The following is a 27,777-nucleotide window of genomic DNA, read 5'->3' as shown; positions in this document are numbered from 1 at the left end:
TGCTCAGCCGGGGTGCCTTGGGATCCTTTCAAGGATGTCGCAGGGTGCCACACAGTATTAGCACTCTTACATATGCAGCCACGACTCACAAGATAAACCCATTAAAAGCATTCTGACCTGTGGTGGACTTCTTAGGTCCTTTGCAACAGATTAATTGCTCCATTGTTTTTCTGCAGTCAAAAAACAAGCGAAAGCTAAGAGCTGGCTTGTTCCAAGAGGGACCTTGAATCTAATGAGGAGGGCCTTGTTGAGTCTAAAAAGGTTGAGAACCACTGCTGTGGACACACAGTATACACTACAAGACCCACTGCAGTGCAAATCCCTGAGCTAGCTTTAAACAGCTCAGGTCCTGGAAGTGGTTTAGCTGCAGCAGCATGGGGCTCAGCGAAGGCTCTTCACGGTGGCATGCAACAACACAGCTCGAATGTCACCGGAGGGGGTCATCCCTAAATGCTGGCTCAGACAAGGGGGTTGAAGAATGAAGTGTGAATGACGCTGTGGAAGACAGAGCTCAAATGAAAGACAAGCCCATCTGTTCAGACATGCACAGCTTGAAGCTACCGGAAAGAGCAGGCCTTATATTAAAGTATGTGGTTTCAAACAATAATGCGGGGAATGGGCCAAGAAGGGCATTTTGCTTTGGGATTTTACTTCATGGCCATTTCTGAGCTTCAGGAATGGAGATTCAGTAAGACCTTGGCCCATGGAATTGTTTCTACCTAGAAACACAGAACGGTCGTTCACCTCCCATGCGCCCTGGCATAAATCAGGGATAAATCAGTGAAGTTAAATGAACTCAAGAGGAACCTAGGCCAGAAGGAGAGACAGGTTTGGTTCTCAGCAAGCCACCTCATTCAAAGAGCTGCATAGAGGAGATCTAAAAGCCAGTCCTACTACAGCGTAGCAAGGGGACGCTGCGGGGGAAAATCCAAGAAGCTTCTCTGGAAATGACTCTTACAACTATGGGCCTGAACAGGGAATGTTGAGCAGCTATGTCGAATTCTCCCAGAAAGCAGTTCCTTCAGAGACAGATCACAGCCTATTACATGTTAGAGTACTTCTCTGTAATTTGCCATCATGCCTGGGGTAGAGGCATGCAAAGATCAGCTGCAGAAGTGACACTTTCTATCTAATCAAGGCGAGTGAGTTGATAGCCTCAGCGCTCTGTTAAGGAAGCTGAGGCAACACTTAAAAAAAACAAACCAAAACAACTTGCATTTCTCATCAACTGTTCATGTCAAGAAGCAAGAGAAAAAAAAGGGAGCCACTTTTTATAATAACAACAGAATTAGTTTTTGTAGAACAATACACTTATTAGAGAATTATAAGAGAGTTCAATAAAGCCTTCACCACCATGGGTCTCTTAGCAGCTCAGAACCTTTTTATTGCATTTATCCAATCAACACCCACCTGAAGCAAGGATTATTATTCAATTTTTTTTTCTGATGGACCCCAGAGAATGTGACAATGAATTCTTCAAGATTTAGTAAGTGACACTGGTTCCTCAATCACATTGAAAATAAGAATTAGAGCCAGTTTTTCAAAGGTATTTAGGCCTCTAAAGATAAAGATAGATGCTTAATGGAAATTTCCACTGTGCCCAAGCACACCCTTTGGCAGTCTTACCCACTTCAATAACTTTTAGAGATCCCATGACATGCATCTGCATCCTTAGGGGCCTAGATACTTTCGTGAACTTGGCCCTGGCTCCCACAAACTTTTGGAGCTGGGACTTCAGAATACATGTAATAGTTTCCAATCATGGAGCTGGTCTATGGCTCTATGAAGAACTGAACCTCAGTCGCTCAGGTTTCAGGCTAGCACCAGACTCGCTGCCTGGTAGTACCTCCCCTCTGAATATCATTTTCTCCTCATTATGCCCGTGTTGTATTGTTGCAGTCTCCCTCCCTCTGAGTCGTTTTCCTTGTGCGTCTCTCATCCCCTTCCCTCTGCCCTTTCCACTTCGTCTCAGTGTCTTGTCTCTGTCACAAATGCTAGAGCAGACAACACTGTAGACAAATCAATGGCAATTGAAAGGGTCTCTAAGCTATTCAGCTGGGTTTTATTTCATCATTATGACAATTATTTGTGCATTTCATCATCTGGAAAGCTTTTGCAGCTGCCGAGTGCTTTAACTGATGAGGAAAGTTCTCTAGAGTGCAATGCCAGAAATTAGATTTGAGATGTAAAAGTGGTTAGATTTGATTGTAATCAACTATTAATGAATGAAAGCATGAAGCCTCACGGATAATGGGCTTGCATTATGTTCTGAAGGTCATGACTTTAAATCCTTCAAACACGGTGCTTTGCTATTAACAGAGCATGGCTAATAAGAACAGAGATCCCAAGTTTCAGACTCCAAGCCAGATTTCTCAAGTATGGGGGGTTAAACCTTTACTGTAACTCAGCGGTGAGATACTTAAATGAAAGCAGCTTTGCCGCTAAAGAAGCTGAATATCCTTACCTTGTGTGACAGCCAAGATAACCTGTGGGTGCTCAGCGCTTCAAGTCATTTCATTTCAACACCTAACTGCAAGGGTCCAAGTTAAAAGGTTTGGCCTGAGGGCCCCAAAGCTAGATACAAGATGCTGCCATGTCAAAGGCAACTAGCAGTTTTGAGGCTCTTCATTTCTGTCTACCCAGCTCAACACACTTCAAAGAAGCCCAATTTTTAGAAATGCAGAGCATCCACTCTAAAATGGGGTCCCTTCAAGATGTCTCATATTGGGGCTTGGGAAACCAAGGCATGGAAATCAAGGGGGTCTCATGAAAATTTGGGCAGTAAGGGTAGAAAGCTCTGATGTGTCTCTGTGACCCAGAAACACACATGCGTGACGGTAAGTTACTTCAGGTACGCCCATGCAGCTGAACAAAAGCATGACTGTAGCATATACTTACAGACTAACAAGCAAGGAAAATCATTGAATCATAGAAAATGAGGGTTGGAAGGGACCTCAGGCAGTCATCTAGTCCAACCCCCCACTCAAAGCAAGACCATCCCCAACTAGATCATCCCAGCCAAGGTTTTGTCTGGCCAGGTCTTAAAAACCACTATGGATAGAGAGTCCACCACCTCTCTCGGTAACTTGTTCCAGTGTTTTACTACCCTCCTAGTGAGACAGTTTTTCCTACTATCCAACCTAATAGGAACCCTTACTGCAACTTGAAACCCTTGCTCCTTGTTCTGTCATCTGCCAGGACTGAGACCAGTCCAGCTTCATCCTCTTCGGCACCACCTTACAGGTAGTTGAAGGCTGCTATCAAATCTCCGCTCAGTCTTATCTTCTCCAGACTAAATAAGCCCAGTTCCCCCGCAGAAGTCATGTGCCCCAGCCCCCAGCAGCATTAGAAATGAAGATATGGTGGTAGGGGCATGAATATCTGTGAGCAATCAAGGTCCCTGGAGAGTTTCTCCTCTGTCTGCTGGCATGTGCGAAAACCTGTGACAGTATTCTCACAGCTCTTGTGACCTGTGCTGACAGTATTATGTACTCTTAGATGCTTTGGTAAGTCCCATTCTGCCTAGGAAAACTGTCACAATCTTCACTCTCTTCTATGCCTGATGAAGGGTGAGTGTATCCGAAAGACTGCAAATAAAGTAATTTGTTTGCAAATATCTAATTGGTCTAATAAAATTCCATGAGTTTTCATTCCATCCAAGAGACTGAATTTACCAGTGATGCTGAAGGGACCTGCAGGTCACACTGAGGAATCGGGTGCCTTCGCTGCCATTTCTGTTTTGAAAAATCTCCTTTCCCTAAACCCAGTGGAAAACTGGATGATGGGGATCAACTTTTTCCAAGTGGCCAATTATTTGGGATGCCTCCTTTTTAGGATGGCATGGGCCAAACTTCCTGAGGTAGCACTGCCTAAACTCACCTCGAGTTATGGGCCTGTGGCATTTTGGCAAACAGAGCCAAGAGTGTTCAAGCGGCATGTCTAAGGATTGCACTTTGGAGGACGAAAGTGCAGTACAGCCTGGCTAGTTGCTGACAGAGGGATCTAAACACTGCTGCCGATTTGAAAGGCATCCAGAAGAAAGAGGAATCATTTTAGACCGGCCCCTAGAAATAGACTTTGGAATAACAAGGTAGTATCAGAGAAAATGCAGGTCATGGATGCCAAAAAATTTCTACACAGCAAGATTCATTAAATGGTCAAATATTCTCATCAGGGCAGTGCTGAAAGCCCTGTTGCCTTGAGTCTTTATAGCTAGATTTGAATTTAGGCATCACACCGGCTACACCGGCTTTAGAGGGATAATTATCAGGCTGGATTAGCTGCGAGGTGCTGATAAGGTTTCTTGGTGCCATTGGGCTGAGGCACACAGCTGGCAACACATCTCCTGCGTGTTTCCACATAAATCTATATTTTTCCTACTGCTGTGAGTCAGTCTCACACAGAAGGGAAATAGGTTTCCTACTTTGCATTTTAGAAGGGAAAAATAAACTGTCAATCTAAAACTGAATCTAGCAGCAGGGAGCATGGGGAAGTTTGCATGCTGGGAGCATTGGGATCAGGCTGCTGATATTTCCAGGGATTTGGCCCTGGAGCGGCTACCTGTTGGGCTGCTAGGAGTCAACATGGAAAAGGCGGGGAATTGAGGACAAAGAGCCCCTCCTTTTTGTTACAGGACCTGCTGCTGAAGAAAATTTCAGTGTAAACCCCTTCCCCTGCTTCCCCTTCTGCAAATGGATGCTTCACCTCTCCTCCCTTCCCCCTGACCTGTTTCAAACAAAACACGATGCTTGTATTAGGCTAGTGGGGGCCAACTTTTTGGGCAAGCATGCCACAAATTAATCCTGAGTCCTCCCTGAGTGCCACCGCACCCCTTTTCCTTGCCTCTATTTGCTGCTCTGCTTTCTGCTCCCTGCCCTATCTGCCACTGTGCCCTCCCCAGTCTGCTGTGTGCCTCATGCGGAGGCTGCCCGTGCCACTCGAGCAATGCGCCGGCCACCCTGTATTAAGCGCTCATGCCTGCAAGGACTTGAGTTCCCACAGTTCTCACTAACTGCACGGTGAAGGGAAGGCTCTCGGCATATAACACAAGTGCATCTCGCAGTATCAAGTCCTTCATATGCTGGAAAAAGAGACCAAGAACTCAGCTGTCTTGGAGGTTGCATACATTCTTGTGCAGGTAGCCAAGGAGCTCTGCAAGGGAGAGCGGGGGAATGAATGAGACTGTAAGCTCTGTGTGACATGGGCTGTCTTTTGCTGCTCTTGTACATTGCCCAGTCTGGGGTGGGGACTGGTGCACACCTGGGTTTTATGGGTACCACTACAGTGCGCTGATCACGAGAGTGTAGCAATGCAGGACCTGGAATATGCATGAGACAGGAGTAAAATCTAACCAAGGAAAAGAAAATGTAAAGGGCTTGAGTTGCACAACATTCCCAACCCCCAGGAAGGAGTTGGAGGTGCAGACAAACACTGCAGCTTTAAAACAGCTAGGACAGCAGGAAAAGGCAGCTATGCACTGGGCTTCCCTGAAGCCTTGCACACAGTGGGCCAAATTCTCCTCTCGATGCTGCTGCTGGGATGCCCTTGCACCTACTGAGACAGCACCGGCAAAACAAAGTGGAATTTGGCTTAGTCTGTGACTCAGAAGCTGAGCCACCCATCCATGACAACAGACACATTTCCTTGGAACTGTTTCTCTTCTGGGAGGCAAGGCAGAGAGTTTCTCTTTCCTCTGCTTCGCAGAAGACACGGGTCAGATGAGACATTCCTGGGTATATTTGTCATCCTGCTTCTCCTGAATTCTTTCGGACACACTGATCTCCCAGTGCTCCCAGCCAGCCAGAGAGGTTCAAGACAACTCACGGGCGGGAACACGGAGAACACCGTCTGTTTCTCCCTGCTGTTTTCCCTGACAAGGTTTTAGAAGTCCAAGCTGAGCAGCAGGAAAAACAGCGGATGGTGCTCTCATAGCATACGAGCTATGTTCTGGGCAGGTGAATAGGCTGGAAGCAGCAGCCTGGCGCAGTGCTGCACAGATGGTGCGACTGCTCTTCACGTTCCTTTCCGAGGACCACTTCCAAATGTGAGAGGACGGAGGCCTGGCTATGCATATTTCAATGAAGAGATACATTTCACTGGACCAGGGGATGAGTGCTCTTTCCAAGAAAGGGAGGCAAGAGTGAAGGTTTGCCATGCCCAATTAAGGCTTCCGAGAGCACAGCATTGCAAAGCCAGACGTCAGACGGCTGAACTTCACCCTCCATTTCTGTCATAGTTAAGGCAGGGTACTTAACATATTAAATTTAATCCAATGTGTTAAAGTCTTGCCTAAGAGTTCCAGCCTGGACCAAGCATTACCCCCAAGATGACACAAGGGTTGGGTGGAGTGAGATTTGGACCCTTGCACCCTTAAACCCCAGTTCAGTGTCATAAGCATCAAGTTCCCTTTTCCTCTCTCATTTTCTTTCCTTTTGCATATCAACTGGTGCTTTACATTGTTCAGTGCATCTGGTAAAGATCATATAGCTTATGTCCAAGCCAATGCAGCACCCTTTTTCTACAAGGCTTCCCTGTAGCATCTGCAGATCTGTGTAATATTTTATATTGTAATACCAGAGTTGCTATGTAGTACTGAAAGCAGGGTGGAGATGCACCTTGTAGACTAACTGAATCAGAGAAAGACGCATAAGCTATTACACGACATTTTTATCATTACCTCTCCTTGAAGCAGTGGTTTTCAATCTTGTTAGACTCAAGGAACCCTTTGTTAGACTCAAGGCACCCTTGGAAAAGGTCAGCTCTTGGTTTTCACTCATTTTTTCACTACAGAAAAATAACAGAGCAATTCTTCTGTTCCCAAGAACTCAGCAAGCCCACAACAGGTGAGAAAGTTTTTAACACTCTGGATTCCTATCTGAAATCTCTGGGTTTCTCTTGTGAATCGCTCCTGCACCTCTAATGGTGCTGACACTACCTGGCAACCTTGCAAGGACCTCAAGGCACCCCAGGGTGCTACATCACCGTAGTTGAGAATCACTGCCTTAGAGTATGTGCAGGATTCAGTCTTGGGAGCAAAGCCGTGTTGTTTCTTGTATAAAGGAAGGTTTTTCTGTTGAGCCGTGGCAAGTAGCAAAGCTTAATATTTCTAAAGAGAATCAATTCTTGAGGCCAAGTTGCTCCCTGGGAAATGGCGTTTTGGCCGAGATTGTGGAAAAGGAGATTATCTGAAGGCTGTTGTGACCATCTCTGCTCAAGAACTGACATGTGCAGTGGTGATAAACAAGTTGTTGCAGCAGAGCCAGACTCTGCAGCACTGACTTCTTTTCCAACTGGAAGCTAACCTGCAAGGCACCAACATTTGTTCCTGCTACAGGGACCGGGTGAGGGGGAGTGTCATTTCTCCTTCCATATTATTTATCCTTGGCCTGTGACAAGTCTCATCTCACATTCATTGAATTATGGAATAGAAGGGTCGGGAAGGGCCCTAAGGAGGTCATCTAATTCAACCCCCTGCTCAAGGCAGAACTGTTCTTTCTTTTCTATAATTGAAGTAGTTTATTATTTATTGTTGTAATTATTTTCATAAAGCAAACAAAAATCCATTTTAAATATGGATTTTTCCCAGTCTCCCCTTGGCTTTATTCTAAAAGAATTAAAAAAAACACCAAAAGGAACCCAAACAACAACCACCAGGAAAAACTAGACTCATAGAAGAGCACCCCACCAGAGCCTATAACCTGAAAAGAGGTATTAATATAGATTAAAAAAAAACACTATGCATTTAAGTGAGGCAGACTCAGCCATTCAGATAGTTGAAGCAATAACTGTTTGCAGTTTAGCATCATGCTAAACACAAACACACTGCTCGTCCACAAGGGCAGTCCCACTCTACAAATTAATACTGTGAGATTAGACACAATACAGCCTCTCTCTTTGTATGGCTAAAGAACCAGCTGCTGCTTGGCTTTGGCTTGGTAAAGCAAGAAAATTAAAGAACTGATTCAGGAGATGAATTAACGCCATGAGTAAACCATTCTGGGTGCAATTATATACACACACTAATGAAGGGAAAAGGAAGTTAAAGAAGAAACAAAGAAAGATCATGTAGATAAAAGATGCAGAGGTGTAGCTCTCTATGTCAAGGAAAATCAAGCCGACATTGGCATCCAGGGTAGACAACTGGAGACTCTCTGGGTTAAAATTTGTGGTGAACAAGACACAGGGGACACAACGGTGGGAGTCTACTACAGACCTCCTAGCCAGGATCAAGAGCTCGACCAGGAATTTGCCAGGAAACTGGCTGAGTCTGCATGCTCCCGCTGCATGGTGGTCATGGGAGACTTCACTACCCAGACATCTCGTGGGAAGAGCACTCGGCCAAATCTGAATGGTCACAAAGCTTCCTCATGTGCGTGGACAAGCTCTATCTGACTCAAGAAGTCTATGGACCGACAAGAGGCAAAGCACTGCTCGACCTGGTCCCCTGGTACTGGCAACAGGGGATGATCTTATCAGTGACCTAATGATCGAAGGGAAGCTGGGAGACACTGACCATGAGCTGATTACCTTCACTATCCACTGTAAAGCTGGCAAGTCAGTCAACAATGCAGAAGTCCATGACTGCAGGAAAGCTAACTTTGACAAGCTCAGGAGGCGTGTCGGCAAGCCCCAAGGGACCACGACCGCAGGAAGAGGGGAGTTCAGGAAGAGTGGTTGCTCCTCAAGGGAATGATCCTGAAAGCACAAGCAATGTCTATCCCATCTCGGAGGAAAGGCAGCAAAAGGGCACAGCAGCCCCCTTAGCTCTCCAGGGAACTAGTGGACCTCCTGAGTCTAAAAAAAAAGACCTATAAAGGATGGAAGACAGGATCCACCCCAAAGGAGGAGTACTCTGCACTGGTCTGGACCAGGAAAGCCAGGACTGCGACTGAACTCCAACTGGCTACACGTATCAAAGACAATAAAAAGTCCTTTTTTAGATACGTGGGGAGCTGGGGGAAAAGCAATGGTAACATTGGACCCCTGCTAAACCATATGGGACAACTGACAACCAACGCCCAGGAAAAAGCCAACCTGCCTAATGGGTATATTGTGTCAGTTTTTTACCCGTACCAAGGAATGGTCCTACTCAATATGGGACAGGACGGCCAGGGTGAGAGAAAACTGTTACCCTTCATCAGTGTAGACCTTGTGAAGGAACACCTTGAGAGGTTGGACACCTTCAAGTCAGCTGGCCCAGGCAGTTTACACACTAGGGTACGTAAGGAGCTGGCAAGCATCATAGCTCAGCCTCTGGCACGGGTCTTCAAGAACTCATGGCGCTTAGGTGAAATGCCCGAAGATTGGAAGAAGGCCAATGTGGCGCCCAAGAAAGGGAGGAAAGTAGATCCAGGGAACTATAGGCCCACAGCGTGACCTCCATCTTGGGGAAGATCTTGGAAAAAATTATCAAAGAGACCATTCTTGACAAACTGGCTGATGGCAACATCCTGAGGGATAGCCAGCATGGGTTTATTGCGGGTAGGTCTTGTTTAACCAATCTCATCTCCTTCTATGATCAGGTGAAATATTGCCTGGACACAGGAGATTGACATCATATATCTTGATTTTAAAAAAGGCTTTGATCTGGTATCCCATGATCATCCCTTGGAAAAATTGGCCAACTGTGGCCTCGGTTGCATCACAGTCTGATGGCTAGGGAATTTGCTCTGAGATCAGACCCAGAGAGTGGTAGTCGATGGAAGTAAATCATCATGGCATTCTGTGACCAGTTGGGTCCCGCAAGGCTCCATCCTTGGGCCTATACTTTTCAATATCTTTATTAATGATGTGGACGCTGGTGTCAGAAGCGGACTGGCCAAGTTCGCCAATGAAACCAAACTTTGGGGTAAAGCGTCCACACCTGAGGACAGGATGGTGACCCAGGCCAACTTAGGCTTCGAAAATGGGCAGTTGAAGACCTGATGGCGTTCGACACCAAAAAATGCAAGGTACTCCACCTTGGGGAAAAAATTCCTGCAGCACACTTATAGGTTTGGCAGTGCTACGTTTGCTAGCACCGTGGCCGAAAGGGACTTGGGGGTCATGATTCGCCACAAGATGAATATAAGCCACCAATGTGATGTTGCAGCTGATAAAGCAAGCAAAACTCTGGCTTGCATCCATAGATGCTTCTCAAGCAAATTCCAGGACATTATTCTCCCATGGTACTTGCAGCTGGAGTACTGCATCCAGTTTTGGGCTCCACAATTTAAAAAGGATGTGGAGAAGGTTGAGAGAGTGCAGAGGAGAACCACATGCATGATCAGAGGGCAGGAGAACAGGCCTTATGATGAGAGGCTGAGCGCCATGGGGCTCTTTAGCCTGGAAAAGCACAGGCTCACAGGGGACCTGGTGGCTGCCTACAAGTATACATCAGAATCTGGGGGAACGCCTATTCACCAGAGCACCCCAAGGGATGACAAGGTCAAATGGTCACAAGCTCCTCCAAGACCGTTTCAGGCTGGACATAAGGAAGAAGCTCTTTCCTGTCTGAGTCCCCAAGGCCTGAAACAGACAGCCTCCACAGGTGGTGCAAGCACCTACTCTGGAAACTTTTAAGAGACATTCAGACATTTATCTTGCTGGGATCCTTTGACCTCAGCTGACTTTCTGGAGCAGGGGGCTGGACTCGATGATCTTCCGAGGTCCCTTCCAGCCCTAATGTCTATGAAATCTATGAAAAGCAGCAGGGTCAGACTATTTCACTTCCAACAAACGCCTGCAGCATGAATCCACCAAGTAAAAGCATGTGACTATTACTTACATGCTCTGAGGGACATCTCAGAAGTTGTCAGGGAGCGACACAGATCTTGCCTTCCAAGTACAGCTACTGTAATTACTGCTATTTCCATTGCTCTTTCAGGAAAGGTAGATGCCACAATTCGTGTGATGAACTTGGCCAGTAGCGCCAGTCAAGAACAAATTTTATGATGTAGGTACTTGTCCACCTGGACCTGGATTAAGAGGTCGTTATACAGAAGTCTCTCAACAGTGCTTGGATATAGCGCTGGGTGCCAAGTTTGACAAATGTCACCTTTCCAATTCCACAACTAGTCGTGTTTTGTCACATTCATTCCTCACTCCAAATTCTGCACAGATATGCTGCAGAGCATGTTTCGGTCCCCAAACCATCTAGAGCTAAAAAAGAATTTTAACAAAAGAGCTTTCCCAAAATGGGAAAAGCTATTAAAAGAGGGGTTTGAGAAAGACACTGGAGAAAAATCATTCACAGCTAAACTGAGAAACTACCAAGTTGCTGCAGCCAAATCCTTAACTGTAGAAGTCAGGATGTCTAATATCACACTGCTCTATGGGGCTGTGTGTCTAAGGACACAAAGCATGCATATAAGCTATGTGTTAGGGCCTACATCAACCCCCCTGCCTGTTTCAACAGCCTACTACTTCAGGGTTCATTATAACATACAGGAGCCTGGGCCTTCTGACTTTGGTGTCACTGAGAAGTTCTTTACTGTATTAACTGACCCACTGATTGAAAGCGCAGAACCTGGGTCTTTTCATTTCCACATGGTGTTTCTACATTTTTAAAGCCCTGACCTCTCTCTTTCTCTTTCTCTGTTGCAGGTACATGGCTATTATCCACCCACTGCAACCCAGGCTGTCGGCCACAGCCACCAAGGTGGTCATTGGCATCATTTGGTTCTTGGCTTTGCTGCTGGCATTCCCGCAGGGCTACTACTCAGTGACGCAAAAGCTGTCCAGCAGGGTGGTGTGTTTCGTGCGTTGGCCAGTGCTGGAAACCAAGGTGTACGAAAAAACGTGAGTCTTCTCTTTGACAGAGCTGGGAAAGAACAGAAAGGAAGTAAAATGGTATGAAACCCCCAAGCAGAGAAGTAGGTGGGGAAGGACTCAAGATACCTTACAATTGCGGGGTATCTGTTGGTATGGAATATGTCCATCTGATCCCAAGTAATACCCCCTGCCCATTTCACACTACCCTATCCCATATACTCTTTATGTTCTAGGGTGTGAAGGAAAATTCTTCCAGCTCACAAGGCATGTCACCCCTGTACCCAGAAAACAACTTCATCATCACAGTAATATTTAATATAGTAGCTCAGCTTTTACCTAAGGATCTCAGACCACTTTACAAAGTCTTAGCACAAGATAAGGGAACAGGCAGAGAGAACTGAAGAGACTTACCTCAGATGGCAACATGGTAGAACCAAAAAAAGAGGATCCAGGTCTCTTGAATTCCAGACTGCCTCTGATCTAATGTAATGACCTAATCCCATTAAAAAACCAGACATAACTGTGCAACTAATTACCAATTTCCCTTTTAGTGTTAGTAAGGATGTAGCTCAATGCTAAGTAAATCCCATAATGTTGCATCCATTGTACTTTTTGTTTGCACAATGGTAGATTTATTGTCTGTTTTGGAAAAGGTACATGCTCTTGGGGTTAAGAGCTTCTACATAGTTTTTCCCTGTCCTACCAGACAGGAGGTAGAGACGTGGTGATTATAAAAAAACAATGGGTTAGCTTTGCTGGAGGCCTTCCATTCAATGGCTTACCCAGCTTAAACTCAAGGAGGTCAGAGTGGCTGGTCAACACATTACTGGTACCATGTATTAATCACTGAGAACTAACCAATACAATATAATCAGTGCTTTAGCTTCAACACATCTGCAACAAGAATGACCTGCTGCACTAACCTGCAATTTTAAAATGACGGTGCGGGAACCAACTTCCAAGAGAAGTGGTGCTGGCTCCTACCCTGGGGGTCTTTAAGAGAAGGCTAGATGTACACCTTGCTGGGGTCGTGTGACCCCAGTACTCTTTCCTGCCATGGCAGGGGGTCGGACTAGATGATCTACTCAGGTCCCTTCCGACCCTAGAAACTATGAAACTATGAATTTGGATTTTCATGTTCTACAATTTGGAATTTTCACATGAAACAAAACATTTGGAAATGCTGCCTGCATCAGAACATTTGATAAAATCAAAACATTTCTTTTTTATTCCATTTCAGCTTCTATTTTTTTTTATAATTCATTAAATGAATTCAATGGAGTCAATGAAGGCAACACATTCCATATGTTATATTTGAATTTTTTCCCCCAAAAGTTTACTGAAATTGTAAGTTCCCACAAAACGTTTTGATTTTAAGGAAGTGGAATTTTGGCAACAGAAACCTCCTCCACTACACATTTTGTCCAGTTCGACCATTTGACCTCTATTTTCAGCAAGTACTAGAGTACAAGCAAATATAAACAAACAAAAAAACCAGTTTTAAGAGCCAGCCTCTGAAGAACTTGCTCACATTGGATAGTGCTTTACCAATAAGCCACCTCATTTATTTCACCTGTATAGAGAGGGCCCTAGGTAACAAACCCCACCGCCTATCATCTTGCAATGCAGGTAAAATACAAGTTAAATTGGATCTGTTATGACGGATGATCAAAATACTACACCCAAGTGAATGTTCTGCCTGGCTGCATTCTGTTCTCCAAGGCTAGCTCTTGATGGAAATGTCATAGAGAGACGACAGAACATGATAATCAGTCTGCATTGATGCAGATGGGTTTTGCATTACTCTTATCATTTATACATGCCGCTTAATATGGCTTTATTTCAGATGGGAACTTTCATACACACTGCACTTCATAGAGCAAATACAATTCAGAGGAAAATGGAAAAATCGAGACACAGCAGAAAGACTTGGACAAAACAGGGGGAATTCAGAGTCGAGCAACAAAAATGATCAAGGGACTAGACTGACGGGGGAAAGATCAGAGGATAAACTGTTGAGGCTGTAAGTGCAGTACTTTGAGGACCATCTCTAGGGAACACCAAAAAGAGAGAGAAACTGTTTAGAGGTGGGCTAAGGCAAAGAATCTGGGGACAACAACATTAAGTTAGGCCAAAGAAATATTGATATTAATGTTGGCTGCTAAGGACTATTCCATAGTCATAAGGCATATTAGATTATGAAAAACCCTTCAAGGGATCAAGGGAAGCCCACACAAATTAGGCAAAGCACTACTATGTACACAGAGAATGGCTCTGCATGAAGGGATGGCTCCTTCCAGCTCTTATCTCAATGGGCCTATGATTATATGGTAATACCATTTCTCCTATGTGCTTGAAGCTCTTATGTCTTACACTTCAGAGACACCCCCTTGGAGTACACGGACTCTTCCCAGCTGCTATTTTGGCAGTTCAGCCTTGCTGAGCAGGCCTCAGGATGTGCTGAACCTAAGAAATTCATATCCATTGGATACGTAAAGGAAGACAGGCTTTGTGTATAGTAAAAAGGCTCTGTTGAACCAGATAGGGATAAAACCAATAGGGATACATTACAAACTACACTGAAAATCCTGTAGCATCCTATAGAAAATAAAAGCCTCTCTGAGTGTTTTGAAACATACTGTAGAGTTCACAGTAGTGGTATGATCCTCTGTTAAATCATATGGAATAGTTTGCAAGCACAGAGGGAGGAGATTACTCCATATAGCAAATTCTGTAGGAATTTTCACACAGATTTTTCTATTTCCAAGGAATTGACTTAGCCCTAATTAGTACAAATCTGTCCTTTGGCACCTGGCTTACTCACTTTTGTGCAGCTCTCTTGTGAGATCCAGCATGGCTCCTTGCTTCTCACCAAAGTCACTTGCAGGTCATCGTTCATGCTCATTAAGCCCTTAAGGTTAGACAGTCAGGTGTTCTTCACACACACGTGTGATACATAAACCTGAGCAGAATTGGCAGATGACTGGTCTGGTAGGAGTTCTTCCAGTCTGAATACATTTTACCCCCACTGAGGTTTCATTTAATTATTTCTGGCATTTCAAAAGGTTCTGGATGGCCCCACTGCTTTTGACAGCACAACAGCCTTCTGTGCTTTCCACTTTGATGTCTGGGAGGCTGGCTGCGTCTGTTCCTTTCTAAAGCAGCTTGTCGTATGGCAAGTTAAATGTCATGAGTTAAAAAAGACATTAGTGATCTAAAATCTTGTGAAATGATCAATTAAGCCCTGGCCCAGGAGTCTCATTATCAAACTATGTGGTGCACTGGAGCCAAAGCAAAAAGATTCTGCAAGAGCCATTTGAAGGATCCCACAGTGCAAAGCAGGTAATGGCCCAGAATTCATATGAGATATGGTTTAGTTAATTAACTGTGACAGGGGAATGGCAAAACATTAAGAGACATTCTTTATTGTTTGCATACTTGGAGAGACAGGCATGGCCTTGAGAGCTTGTCACCTAAATACACAATGGACAAGACACCTGCTTCAGGCTACGCTGCACATCAGTGACAGAGCAGAGACTAGGAATCAGGTTGCCTGACATCCAGTCCAGTACCCTGAACCACAGTCTTATGCAGCATTACTTACTGACTCCTTCATCCTCGGGTGCTGAGGGAATTGGCTGGTGTCATTGCAGAGCCATTGGCACGGCTGTTTGAGGACTCCTGGTGCTCGGGCCAAGTCCCTGAGAACTGGAAAAGGGCCAATGTGGTCCCTATTTTCAAGAAGGGGAGGAAGGAAGAGCCTGGCAACTACAGACCAGTCAGCCTCACTTCTATCCTGGGGAAGGTCTTTGAAAAAATTATCAAGGGCCACACTTGTGAGAGCCCTGCAGGGGAAGTGATGTTGAGGGGTAACCAGCATGGGTTGGTGCAAGGCCGATCCTGCCTGACTAACCTGGTCTCTTTCTATGACCAGGTAACAAAGAGTTTAGATGGGAAGGAGGAAGTTGATGTCGTCTTCTTGGACTTCCAGAAGGCCTTTGACAGTGTCCCACCCAATTCTGGTGGGCAAGCTGAGGGACTGCGGCACTGACAAATGCACGTTCACATGGGTGGCAAACTGGCTCCAGGGGTGAACCCAGAGGGTGGTGGTGGATGGGTTGATGTTGACCTGGGAGGGTGTGAGCAGCGGAGTCCCCCGGGGCTCGGTCCTTGGGCTGATGCTGTTCAATATCTTCATTAGTGACCTGGATGAGGGTATGGAGAGCACCCTGTTCAAGTTCACTGATGATACCAAGCTGTGTGGTAAAGTGAATACACCGGCAGGCAGGGACCGCATCCAGGCAGACCTGGATAGGTTAGAGAAGTGGGCGGATTTGAACAGGATGCGGTTCAACAAGGACAAATGCAGGGTGCTGCACCTGGGGAGAGGGAACCAGCATTGTGGTTACAGGTTAGGGACTGACCCTCTCGGCAGCACAGAGGCAGAGAGAGATCTTGGAGTCATGATTAACTCCAGGATGAATATGAGTTGCCAGTGCGACGAAGCAATAGGCAGAGCCAACCGCACCCTGTCCTGCATCAACAGGAGCATCACTAACAGGTCCAGAGAGGTCTTTCTCCCCCTCTATGCAGCGCTGGTCAGGCCGCAGCTGGAGTACCGTGTCCAGTTTTGGGCGCTGCACTTCAAGAAGGATGTGGAGAACCTGGAGTGGGTCCAGAGGAGGCCACTCGTATGGTTGGGGGCCTCCGTGGCCAGCCCTATGAGGAGAGGCTGAGGGACCTGAATCTCTTCAGTCTCCGCAAGAGGAGACTGAGGGGGGATCTTGTGGCTGCCCACAACCTTATCAGGGGCCAGCAGCAGGGACTCGGGGAAAGTCTGTTCACCAGGGCCCCCCTTGGAGACACCAGAACAATGGCCACAAGCTGAGGGAGGAGAGGTTAGATATCAGGAAGAACTACTTCACTGTAAGGGTGGCCAGAGCCTGGAATAGGCTCTCCAGAGAGATGGTGCTCTCACCTTCCCTGGAAATCTTCACAAGGAGACAGGATAGGCACCTGGCTGGGGTCTTATGACCCCTGCCACCCCCAGTGCTCCTTCCTGCCCATGGCAGGGGGTCGGACTCAATGATTTGTCTAGGTCCCATCTGACCCATTGATTCTGTGATTCCTTCGAGGAGCTCCAAGCTTGTGCATGTTAAGTTGACAGCCTGATAGAACCAAACACCTGCCTATTAGGGCTACTGTTTAGATGCAAGTGCATGTACAATTTTTTACGTGCTCTAATTCATGGATTTGAAACCAAATGAGAAGTCTCAGGAATTCAGAATACATTTGGCTGGATGGATTGTCTTGGATGGCTGGAAGTATGTCTTGGAGGCTGGAAGTGACCCAAGTAACATAACCCTTGCTATCAGTATGACTTTTCATGCATCCTTCCTTGTCTAAAAGCCGCAAACAAGAAAAACAATAGGTGAATTTCTCTGGTTAGGGAGACAGGAAGAGAACCAAAGCTTCGGTCTTTGAGTGGCAGGCACTGGGAAATACATTTTCTTGTCATAGCTTCATAGAAAGTTAGGGTTGGAAGGGACCTCAGTAGGTCATCTAGCCCTCTGTTCAAAGCAGGACCATTCCCAACTAGATCATCCTATTCCAGTGTTTTACTACCCTCCTAGTGAGAAAATTCTTCCTAATACATAACCTAAACGTCCCTTGCTCCAACTTGAGACCATTGATCCTTGTTCTGTCATCTGCCACCACTGAAAACAGTCCAGCTCCATGAAGGCTCCATGTATCCTAGGTATTTCATTTTCTAATCACGTTTTGTTAGGTACAGTGACATTGCCACTATAATACGAACCTGGGGAATGCTTATAAAAAATTTGTGTTACGTTTTTAAAAAAGAGTTCATTAAACCTTCCGTGGTAACATTAGCTTCTGCTACAAGGAAAGTACAGTAAGATGCTAAGAACAGCTGTCACGTGCTTTGGGCTCTATCTCCTGCAGCAGGGCTGCTTTGCTTAAAGCACAACCAGCTGTCAGTAGAGGCATCACTTTTGTTACTATGAATTATATTTGGTATTCCCAGAAACCCCAGCCTCAGGTCAGGACCCAGCCGTGCTAGGTGCTGTACAAACACCACAAAAGGACAATCCCTACCTCAGAGGGCTTACAGTAAAAAATGTAGGACAAGGGAAAAGAGAAGGATACATAGAGAGGAATGAGATGGCAAGGAAACAATGAGATGATGTAAGTCAGGATGTTATATAGTGTTATATAACTAGTACAGTGTTATGGTGTTTAAGAGTCTCTATACTAATACTAGAAGCATGGGGAATAAGCAGGAGGTACTCACACTCCTGCTTGCAAACAAAAACTTTGACATGGTTGGGCTAGCTGAAACCTGGTGGGACCCTACCCATGATTGGGAAGTAGGCATTGAGGGATATAGGCTGTACAGGTGGGATACAGTAGGGGAAAAAAAGGTGGGGGGTGTTACTCTCCGTGTTAAGGAGCAATATACATCTTCTATAATCAAGATGAGACCAGAGGAGAAGCAAATTGAGGTATTGTGGGTCAGAATACAAGGGGGCCAGGGCAAAGGGGCTTGGTAGTGGGAGTCTACCAGAGATTGGCACACCAGGAGGATGATCTAGACCTAAAATTTGCAAGGCAGCTCTCAGAGGCCATACAGTCAAGAGACATGGCTGTCACGGGTGACCTAAACTACCCTGACATCTGCTGGGAGGAGCAGTCAGCCAGGTCTAACCATTCACATAGATTTTTAACCTGCATACAGGGCCTTCACCTAAACCAGGAGGTATAGTCCTGCTAAGGGAAACGCCTTACTGGACTTGGTGTTGGCTACAGAGGATGACCAGGTAGGGGATCTGCAGATACAAGGTAACTTAGGGGACAGTGACCATCATCTGATTGAATTTACTATCTGGTGAAGGGTGGGAAAGATAACCAGCAGGGCAGAAGTGCTAGACTTCAGAAAAGCCAACTTCAGTATGCTCAGGAGATTAGTTAGTGAGGCACTGATAAGCAGGGGCATTGGTGAGATGGGGAGTCCAGGAAGGGTGGTTGTTCCTAAAGGGAGCGATCCTTCAGGTGCTGAAGGAGACAATCCCATTCTGCATGAAAGGGGGCAAAGGGGCCAAGAAACCCTCTTGGCTGAAAAGGGAAATCCAGAAAAGCCTAGGGGCAAAAAAAAAAAGGCATACAGGCTGTGGAAGCAGGGAGTAGCTACCAAGGAGGAGTACACCTACTTGGCTCGCACTTGCAGGGAGCCAGTTAGAAAGACCAAAGCTGCAATGGAGCTTAGGCTGGCAACGAAAATTAAAGACAACAAAAACTCCTTCTACAGGTATATAGGGAGCAAAAAGAAGGTGCAGCGTAACATAGGACCCCTACAGAGCAGACTAGGGCAATTGGTGACTGCTAGAAGGGACAAATCTAAGCTCTTCAATGAGTTTTTTGCTTCTGTATTCCTGAATATGGACTAGGATAAATCTCCCAATTAGATTATAGATGAGCACAGGAGGGAAGTGAGCCCATCAACTGTTAGCACCAACTTAGTGAAGAGACACTTGGAGGGGCTGGATGTGTTTAAGTCAGCTGGACCAGATGATCTTCATCCAAGGGTGCTGAAGGAATTGGCCAGTGTCATAGCGGAGCCACTGTCACGGCTGTTTGAGCACCTATGGTGCTCTGGTTAGGTCCCAGAGGACTGGAAAAGGGCCAATGTGGTCCCTATTTTCAAGACGGGGAGGAAGGAGGATCCGGGTAACTATAGGCCAGTTACCCTCACCACTATCCTTGGGAAAACCTTTGAAAAATGTATTAAGGATCACATTTGTGGGAGTCCAGCAGGAAAAATAATGCTGAAGGGCAACCAGCATGGGTTCATAGCAGGTAGATCCTTCCTGACTAACTTTGTTTCTTTTTATGACTAGGTCTCAAAATGCTTAGATGCAGGGGACAAGGTAGATGTCATCTACCTAGATTTTAAGAAAGTCTTTGATACAGTATCTCATAAATAAACTGAGCGACTGTGACATAGTTGATTACATGGTCAGGTGGGTGGCAAATTGGCTAATGGGACACACCCAGAGAGTGGTGGTAGATGGGTCGGCATTGACCTGGAAAGATGTGGGCAGTGGAGTTCCCCAAGATTCGGTCCTTGGACCAGTGCTGTTCAATGTCTTCATCAGTGACTTGGATGAGGGCGTAGAGAGCACTCTGTCCAAATTTGCAGATGACACCAAATTATGGGGTAAAGAAACACACTAGTGAGCAGGGAATGAATCCAGGCAGATCTGGACGGGTCGGAGAAGTGGGCAGAACAGATTAGGATGCAATTCAACAAGGCCAAATGCAAAGTGCTGCACCTAGGGAGAAGGAATCACCAGCACACTTACAGGCTGGGGGATGACCCTCTTAGCAGCACTGTAACAGAAAGGGATCTCGGAGTCATAGTTGACTCCCAAGATGAACGTGAGTCGTCAGTGTGATGAAGTGATCAGTAAAGCTACCTGCATTTTATCATGCATTAGCAGATGCATCATGAACAGGTCTAGGGAGGTGATACTCCCCCTCTATGTGGCACTGGTGAGGCTGCAGCTGGAGTACTGCATCCAGTGTCAGGCACTGCACTTCAAGAGGGATGTGGATAACCTTGAGAGGGTTCGGAGGAGGGCCACTCATGTGGTTTGGGGCTTGCAAGTAAGGCCCCACAAGGAGAGATTGAGAGACCTCTGCAAGAGAAAGCTGTAGCCATCAACAAATTTATTGGGGAGGGGAAGCAAAGGATAGGAGATGCTCTGATTACCAGGGCACCCCTTGGAGTAAATAGAAATAATGGCCACAAACTGACAGCAGATTCAGATTTAACATCAGGAAGAACTTCTTCATGTTAAGGGTTGCCTGCTTGGGCCTGAGACCACAGCACGTTGAGCTGGGTCAGAGCAGCCCCGGCTGGCAGGGCACCTGGGGGGAAGGGGGTGAGGTCAGCCTGCTAGCCTGGGGCTGCTCCGACCCAGCTCACTGTGCTGCAGAGGGGCCGTCTGGGGCACGAGGGTGCTTCAGTGTGGGGCTAGCCGACAGGCAGCCCCTGCACTGAAGCACCCTTGTGCCCCGACCAGCCCCAGCAGCATCTACATATGCAATGCAGAAGTGTAAATAACTTCACTGTAGGATAGTACTTACATCTGGCACTACTATCCTATAGCAGATTTAATTAGTTTACTCTATCCTAATAGCCCCGCATATGTAGATGGTGACACTTTATTGCGGAGTTACTTAATCAGCTCAGCAGTAAACATGTCATGTAGACGTGTCATGTGTGAGAAAAACCAACTGCTGTTGAGAGCCGAAGTCCTGATTTTTAATGGGATCATACAGACCCCCCAACCTAAACAAACAGCATCCCTGGCAGGGATGGTGGGGGGAGCTTCTCCTGCCACAGCTGGCACTAAAGTTCCTCATGGGGAATTATGGAGTTCAGTCTGTGATCGGGGGCTCACTTGTTGCTGGGGAAAGGAAGATGCTAAAAGCAAAGTTCAGTGCCTCGTGACCCATCTCTGTCCTCACCTCCAGCCTGTCACATGCATTCAGTGCCTACTTCATTGGGATGCAGCACAGCGCCAGCTTGTTACTTTGTTCATGAGTACATGCCATCATCTAATTAAGCCAGTCGGGTTTCAGAATTGAGCAGGTCATTAGTCCGAATCTTCAGACTTGGCTCAGAGGCAGAGCACAGATCCGATACTTGTTAACAGCCTGGGGCTGTAATCACTACATCAGTGAACAAATTATTTTTTGCATTAGCAGACACCCAGAGACAGCGGAAGTAGAATGACCTCATTTCTCCATCAACGCCTAACCTTTGCCTTTGATAAAACCTGGGGAAAAGGGGTGGTGCATACGTCATTTACTTAATTCCCGCTGTCTTCCTTCAGAAGCAGTAGTTTTAGAAACAGCATGGCCTTCCCAGTACCCTCGTTTTAACAGCACACAAACATTAACAGATTAGGGAAGCCCTTAAAAGGACCAGATGCTTAGATACACAGACAAGATGATCTTACCGGCTAGGCATAAGTTTTGCAAGCGTTTTCCCCTCCACAAGTGCACACATGCCCACCCTGACTTGAACTATCAGCAGAGGACAAGCAGCAATCAATACTTAGGAGGGGCTTAAACACAGACATCTAGATAAAAAAAGAGAGATAGAGGAAGTTTCTTTTCTATGTGGACAGATGAACTTGCAGACCTATTCCAGACTAGTTTCCCATATGGCCGCTATGTCCCAGAATAATTATTCAACTTTGGAAACAGTGCTTATTCCGAAATAAAAATCACTTTCATTCTGGAACAGGTTGCCCACACAAAGGATTGTTAGACCCCGACTCCATGCGGTGCCCAACAACTAGGGTGACGACGATCCAATTGCTCATGGATGCTGGTACTCATTAGCCAGAGCAAGCAGGGAGCAAACACCACCACACATTGCTCCCAACAGCTTTATTCAGAATGGAGACAGCTTCAGGTGAGCTCCCGCACAGACGCACAGCCCGTGAAACCCAGGGAGCAGCCCTGAACAATACTTTTTTCCATATTTATACACCTTGGTTCATACATATTAACATTCACTTCACTTAGGTCCCTCCTTGGGTTCCACCCATTTCTCCTCCCATCTCAAGCTCCTCCTCTGTTTGCTTCATTAGCATGAAATTGCCTATGCATTTACTTCATTTACACGCCTCTGCTAAGAGTGCATGCCTAAGACCATGAACTCGGGTACTCTTGATCACTTGCCGGTTCTTTCTAGTTTTCTGCTGACTGCAGTGGCTCCTCCAAGGTCTGGCCTCTTTCTTGTCTCTTAATGATAGCTAGTTCGCATTCTGTTTCCTTTTGCCCAGTGATTTATTTCATCCTGAATACTATTCCCTTTGTTAAAGAAACTACTTGCCTAAGCATCTGCAAGGTTATTTTAATACATCATTTTGCCTTGTGACCAGCAGCCTTGCTGGGACACAGATTAAAGCCTTATTCCAGGTGCAGATTCAGTGCTCCCCAATAACCGATTGATTGTCACCCTAACAGGGATCTCTTCTAGAATACACAAATCATACTGCAATAGCTGAAAATAGAAATGGCCATATCAGGTAATTTCCTCCACATGGAAAAAGCCTTAATGAGAAAATCAGAAGTCAGGGTTGGGACTTACAGGATCTTTTTCTGCTTCAGCCACAAGCAATCATTTAGCTCCTCTTCTGTAAAATGGGAACATCAGCACAGTGATTGAGTGTTTAAAGGCTTGGATGCCTTCAAAGGAAAAAGCATTCCCAAGAATATCTATCATAGGGAGATACAGTGGAACCAGCTCAGTGACCATGCTCAGAAATGCTAGACATAGGCAGTACTGATCCCTTCCCTGAAAGAAGGCTCTACTTCCAGCAGGGCAGGTAAACTTAAGTTGCCTCAAATGGAGAAGCACTAATGTACCAGAAGAATGCCTCTCCCAGGCTCCCTTGAACATTATCTTGGGAACTTGCATGCTTCACTTCTGAGCAGGAGACAATGATGCCTTGTTTCATTCACCTGCTGCACCGCTGAATTATTGAAGTGCTGTTTTTGTGGGCTAAAGAAAGAGTCCTATTCAGCCTAGAGGCTTTCTTCCCTAGCTGGAAAAGTGATCCTCAGGGTCCCAGAAGGTAGAAAAATAATAGCTAGGCAAGAGCCCAAGCAAAAATCAACCTCTGGTTCCCTACGTAACTGCAAATGTGCAGCTGTCAGTGGCTCCTTGAAAACTATTGGGCACTCTTGTAAATACAAGGATGTTTCCAGCTCTGCTCTACTCATACAATAGTGCCAAAAGAGGCAAACCTGTGCAGCTCATCTCTACAGCTGCCTGCCATTCCCTAACCCTGGCAGACCTGGGAAAACCATTCCCAAGCATCCATTCCTGGGGTTTACTCCGGCCATTCTCCACACCACTCCTTCCAGACAGGGTTCAATGCTCCTGCTTAACATTCATCCCAGGTGCTCTGCTACCCTCAAGTGCTGTCTAGTGTCACATCAGCTGAAGGAAAAGACCCACCCTGGCGATCTTCAGAAAGTGTCATGGTGCCTACCTTGCTGGACCATCTGACCCCAGCTGTCTTTCCTGTTCAAGTGCAGTGGGGGCTGGACCTGATGGTCTTGTAAGGTCCCTTCTAGACCCTAACAACTATGAATCCAGAAAAGAGCTCCAAGCCTCAGGCGTACCATGGGCAGAGCTCTCTGTTTTGCATTCTGATGGCCCCTCTAAACCCTGGGTATCCAGACTCAGGCTGTTAGGAACCTGAAATGCTCTGTGAATGTGTCACACTTGGTTGTCTACTCCTTGAGTCAAGACCTGAGACAGGTATTGTAGAAAATGAAAGGCAATGCAAGGGTGATAGCTCAGTCCAAGCTGCTCTGGGCTTCTCCCAGGCTTGTGTTGGTTTTCTGCACAAGGGTTTTCCCCCATCCGGGATGTTCTTGGGTTTTCTTCTTCCTCTGAGCACTGGACATTGGCCATAGCTGAATGTGGCAGACTGGCTGGAGTGTGCTAGTGCTCCTACTGGTACTGGGAAACCCTGCAGCTGTCTGGAAGGTGGGTCAGCAATAGAAACACATAGTCTCGAGCTCACTGAGCTTACAGTTTCAACAGACAAGCAGGAGAGTGGCAAGGTTATTAGACCCCCCCTTACAGAGATCACTTGCACTTGAATCTGGTAAAGCTGGGAACTGACCCCAGCTCTCCTTATCTCCAGGACAGCACCTGGCCCATGCGGGCAGGGCTCTCTGTAGCCTTTTCCCTCTCCACTACATTGCCAAGGAAAAGCCCTGTTCAGTTAGTGAAACCAAGGTCCAGGGAGGTGATCCTCCCCCTCTATGCAATACTGGTCAGGCTGCAGCTGGAGTACTGCGTCCAGTTCTGGGCGCTGAACTTCAGGAGGGATGTGGACAACACTTAGAGGGTCCAGAGGAGGCCACTCGCATGATCAGGGGCAGCAGGGCAGGCCCTAGGAGGAGAGGCTGTGGGACCTGAACCTGTTCAGTCTCCACAAGAGAAGGCTGAGGGGGGACCTGGTGGCCATCTACAAACTGGCCAAGGGAGACCAGCAGGCAAAGGGAGAGCCTCTGTTCCCCTGAGCACTACCAGGAGTGACAAGGAATAACGGCCATAAGTTGACTGAGAGTAGATTCACGCTAGACATCAGGAGGCACTACTTCACGGTCAGAGCGGCTAGGATCTGGAACCAACTTCCAAGGGAAGTGGTGCTCACTTCTGCCTTGGGGGTCTTCAGAAGGAGGCTAGATATGCACCTTGCTGGGGTCATTTGACCCCAGTACTCTTTCCTGTCATGGCAGGGTGGTGGGACTTGATGATCTGCTCAGGTCCCTTCCGACCCTACCAACTATGAAACTATGAAGTGCAGATCAGCATATGACCGTGATCTGACAGCAGACAGGGTCTTTCCTGTGCGCAATCCAGTGAACAATGGAGCAGCATCTCCTTTGCAGGAGGCAGACCTCAAAGTCTGGTCCCCTGCAGGAAATGAGTCAGATGGTTGAGAGGTTGTTTGAAGCAAATGAATTGGGCAGAGCCTGTCTTCATCCAGACCACTGAGCCAGCATGCCAAGTGCTGAATATTTCATGGTATTTCCCTGCTGTTTCTCTGCTGACATAAGAGCAGTGACGATGGCTGCACTGGGAAATCTCATGCTCATAATGCCGGCAATTATCTCTACTCTCACTGCAGCATAGCAGCAGTTCAGTTTCCCAGCACCCTCCCACAATGCACCTAGCTGCAATGCAAAGCCCTCAAGCAGTGGTTTGCAACTAGGGTGCTGCAAGGCCCTTCCAGGGGTGCCACAGAACCAACACCACCACTGCCAGGTAGAAAAGCCCTGCGTAGAGCTGGACTGGGAAGCTGCTTCAACAGCAGCGCACACTCTTGCCTGCATAGGTTGACTGGCTAAACCTCATAGAGGCAGGAGCACCCAGTCCTGCCACAGCCCTTCTTGGCCCAGCCCTGCATGCTTTTGCCAAAAACAGTGGGGTGCAGGGCAGTTCCACCTGGCTTTGGCAGCAGCCCTCTGAGGTAAGCTGAAGCAGTACAACAGTGGTTCTCAACTGGGGCGTTGCCTAATTCAAACAAGGAGGCCTGCCCCAATTCTAAAAAGGGTGAGAAGCATTGCTGTAGAGGAAGTAGGGGATGGGGTTCTCCCTGCCCGCATGGCTGGCGTTTTTGTGCACACTTATCTACAGTATTCATCAGTGCAATTCTGAGTCCTCCCTATGGTTACCTCTGATATGTTTGCCCAGTTTATGGCGCCCCAGTTGAGAACCACTGTTGTACTGCCTCGGCTTACCTCAGAGGGCTGCTGCCACAGCCAGGTGGAACTGCGCTCTGTTACCTCTGATACCTCTGTTTAAAAAGGGTGCGAGACCCAGCACATGAGGGTACCCAATATGGCTAATGACTGATATACTGACTCAGGACGGTCCCATGCTCGAGACACTTGCAGGAGGCACTTGCAGGAAAGGTCTAAACGAATGTGACCCCCTTTGCAACTCAACATAGCACTCTGAGCAAATAACCCCTCTGGGCATTTGTACACGTTACGATCTCTGAACAGATGCCTGTGGGCCGGCATTCCCTACAAACCGGCTGCTGTGGTGGAATTACCGATATATCACCCTTTGGCAGGCACACTTTTCCACTGGAAAATCACTGGAGTTACCACAGCACTTGACAGAAATGATGCAGTAAAGAATCACGCCTCTTCACCCCCTCCTGGTTTCTGTCATTCTACCAGTATGTGTCCCTTGTCTGTCTCCTGTGTGGACCTTGGCAGGATGAGGGCTCTTGTGGCTCGCAGCTCAAGTGCTGCCCTCATAAGGGAACGTAAGTGCTAATCCCAGGCACAGTTTTGCTTTGCCCAAAATAACTGTGCAAAGACAGGTGGCTGGGCTCCTGTTAAATGCCTCGCTGCCTCTTAGGGCTTCTGGGGGATGACTTCAGTTTATTTCAGGCAGGCAGTGCTGTCAGCGAGCTCGCTGGAAGCCCTGTAGTAGGGACAAGGGGGAGCACTCAGTTCTGGCAGTCACAGGCAGGGGGGAAGGTCAGTTTACAGCAGGGGCGGGTAATTATTTCGGGCGGAGGGCTGTTTGATGAGTTTTGGTGAGCTGTTGAGGGCTGCATGGGTAGCCCTGTCCCTTCAGTTGCCCCACCCCCTAGTCACCATTTTGGGACTGGAAGCCCCGCCCCCTAACTGCTGACCTTTGCCACCAGAAGTCCCTCCCCTTGCCCCTAGAAGTACTCCTTTTGGAGAGGTGGCCTTAGAACTGAAAGTTACACCCTGTCATGTGTAATAGGGTTCCTGCAGCCCCTGGCGGGGGCTGCCTGTCCCTTCTTCAGGCTCTGGGGCCCAGGAGCATGGCCATCTCCCCCTGTGGGGTCTGCTCCCTTTTGGGGTCTCTGGCACGCCAGCTGGAGGAGCTCCAGGCCACAGTTCAGAGACAGTGTGCCATCAGGGACTGTGAGCAGGAGATAGCCTCTTACTGCCAGGCCCTTCTACCCCGGGAGCCAGAGGGTAGACCACAGTCTCCCCCCAAGACAAGGGAAGACTCAAGGACCTCCCATTCTGTCCAGTCAGGGATGGACCAAGGTAGTTAAGGGCCCTAAAGCCTGCTGCACCAAGGCCCCTGCCCTGCCGGACATTAGCAACAGGTATGAACCTCTTGCAGCCCCAGCAGAGCCTGCTGAGTTGTCAGCTCCTCAGGCAACACAGGCTCAACTGCAGCTAACGCCCCTGCTCTCCCCAAGACAAAATGTAAAGTGTTTGTTGTGGGAGACTCCATCCTGAGGGGACCGAGTGGGTAATCTGCCACCCCGACCCCTTAGCCTGGGAGGTCTGCTGCTTCCTGGAGGCTCACATCTGAGACATTGAGGAGAGGATCCCTAAGCTTCTCCAGCTTACAGACCACTATCCCATGCTCCTTATTCATGTGGGCACCAATGACACGGCTCG

General features: G+C 47.2%; 1 protein-coding gene across 1 annotated transcript in view; it reads left to right on the top strand.

Annotated features, from left to right (window-relative positions):
• LOC109317352 (substance-P receptor-like) overlaps positions 1 to 27,777 on the top strand; it is a 75,116-nt gene that overhangs the window by 24,145 nt on the left and 23,194 nt on the right. The window contains exon 2 of the mRNA XM_019545978.1: positions 11,584 to 11,778. Within this exon, the coding sequence (XP_019401523.1) occupies positions 11,584 to 11,778 (195 nt within the window). The remainder of the gene's footprint in view (positions 1 to 11,583; positions 11,779 to 27,777) is intronic.

Source organism: Crocodylus porosus, unplaced genomic scaffold, assembly GCF_001723895.1.
Source record: "Crocodylus porosus isolate Cpor-Errol unplaced genomic scaffold, CroPor_comp1, whole genome shotgun sequence".
In the NCBI taxonomy this organism is placed as follows: Eukaryota; Metazoa; Chordata; order Crocodylia; family Crocodylidae; genus Crocodylus; species Crocodylus porosus.
The sequence above is the reverse complement of the archived record's forward strand: the minus strand, read 5'-3'. Positions and strand labels throughout refer to the sequence as shown.